Source organism: Limulus polyphemus, unplaced genomic scaffold (genome assembly GCF_000517525.1).
Source record: "Limulus polyphemus unplaced genomic scaffold, Limulus_polyphemus-2.1.2 Scaffold9082, whole genome shotgun sequence".
In the NCBI taxonomy this organism is placed as follows: Eukaryota; Metazoa; Arthropoda; class Merostomata; order Xiphosura; family Limulidae; genus Limulus; species Limulus polyphemus.
The window spans coordinates 22,164-24,286 of NW_013674692.1; the positions used below are offsets into that span (position 1 = coordinate 22,164).

Consider the following 2,123-nt stretch of genomic DNA (forward strand, 5'->3'; position numbering starts at 1 on the left):
CACCCCTCTGCTGACCATGTCCAGTGTGCCACCACAGGGTAAATAAAACCCATGTGAAAAACGTTTTGATTATCAAGAAACTCACCTTCATTCCAATGTTACCATTTCCAACTGCTAGCCACCCCTCTGCTGACCATGTCCAGTGTGCCACCACAGGGTAAATAAAACCTATGAGAAAAACACTTTGATTATTAAAAGAATAATTCCTAACCAACTTCGTATTTACTTTCAAAATCTTTAAACCCAGAAGTATTAAGCCTAATAAAAATGGCCGTTAGTAGGAAAGTTTGTTTGCTCGTTTGTTGAATTCTGCGCTAATCGTCCCTAATTTAGCAGTGAAGGACTAGAGGGAATCAACTAGTCATCCCCACCCATCTGCGCTAACCGTCCCTAATTTAGCAGTGAAGGACTAGAGGGAAATCAACTAGTCATCCCCACCCATCTGCGATAACAGTCCCTAATTTAGCAGTGAAGGACTAGAGGGAAGTCAACTAGTCATCCCCACCCTGGGGACGTTATGATGCGACGGTCAATCCCACTATTCGTTGGTAAAAGAGTAGTCCAAGAGTTGGCGGTGATGACTAGCTGCCTTCCCTCTAGTCTTGCACTGCTAAATTAGGGACGGCTAGCGCAGATAGCCCTCGTGGAGCTTTGCGCGAAATTCAAAAACAAAACAAAACAAATTCTAATAATAATAATAATAATAATAAAGAAACGGGACCGAATTCCGGCCCCTGCCATCAAATACATTCCTTCTCTGAAGGTGGCAGCACTTTAGCAGGCGAATTGTAGGATGTTAAACTAACTGGTCATTATTAATATTACTAACAAAAACTGAGAGATTCGTAAATAGAGTTAGGAAATTGAACTTGATTGTAACCATGGCAATGATTGATATCCAGAGCCGGATTAAGGAATAACTTGGGCCCAGACCAGAAAAAGGCTCATGATGGCAGCATAATGAATGAGGTTTCTTGAACGAATTGAGGTATATTTTAAGTGCCCAAATTTCTTTAAATTGCTACAGCTAAGTTATTTCCATTGAATTATGATACATTTTTCGCTAAAGGCGACACCAATTATCATCAAACAAAAGCAAGTTTTTAATAATTCTAAGCTAATTTAGTTTTATAAACTAGTGCGGGTTGCAATGTTGCTTTAATTATTACATTATTAGGGTTGTTTGGACAAATCAAGTGCATCCTTGCAATGAAGAAAAGTATTTTACTTTAATTTAAAGCTAGATTGTTATTGGTTGTTAATAATTATATAAATCATTTGTCAATTATATCCGTCGTGACAAAAAAAAATTAAAGTTTACGACGATTTGCTGATGCTTATATGAAATAACCAATCATAACCAATTTAAATTAACGGCTTATGGCGATTCGCTGAAGCCTATTGGAAATAGCCAATCATAACCAATTTAAATTAACGGTTCATGGCGATTCGCCGAAGCCTATTGGAAATAGCCAATCATAACCAATTTAAATTAAAGGTTCATGGCGATTCGCTGAAGCTTATTGGAAATAGCCAATCATAACCAATTTTTCAAATGTCGAGAAAAACGTCATGAATCACATATGTAGATACAGTAGAAATTATTGGTCAATTTGCTGCAGCCAAAGCATGTAAAGTATTTTTTAAACGTTCATTATATGTCAAGTGTGATAACACTATACAAGTCAAACAGGACAGTCATACTTGTCTACCCCTTTCAACGCGAGACCGCCGTTCTATTTTATCGGAATCTGGGAGGGTCAGGTTTCATATTCCACCTCCCCCCAGCACGGATGTTTTGTTGCACTATTTAAATGTTGGTCATCACATAAATAAGGGTGCTGTTACCACTTAATGTCATGATTATGATACTCCTATCAGGTCCATTTATGTTCAACATTTACACTGGTGCATAATTTGCTTCATTTGTTATGCTAAACCGCTGGGAGTGACAACCCTCCACGAGCTTCAATCGACTGGGTGTGCTAACATTTGGGAGCTTGAGTGGGAAACACAAATATAAACAACCACTTAGCCCTAAGAACCTCTCACGAATCAGTTTCTATCTCAGAAATAAAATATAAATTATGGCCACCTTTAGCTAAGACTATATCCATCCTTAA

General features: G+C 38.0%; 1 protein-coding gene across 1 annotated transcript in view; it reads right to left on the reverse strand.

Annotated features, from left to right (window-relative positions):
* The window catches only part of LOC106475739 (putative ammonium transporter 1), a gene marked incomplete at its 5' end in the record, with an annotated part of 21,746 nt that extends 21,578 nt beyond the window's left edge, over positions 1 to 168 (reverse strand). The window contains one exon of the mRNA XM_013936413.2: positions 86 to 168. Coding sequence (XP_013791867.1) covers positions 86 to 168 — 83 coding nt within the window. The remainder of the gene's footprint in view (positions 1 to 85) is intronic.
* Between the last annotated feature and the right edge of the window lie 1,955 nt (positions 169 to 2,123).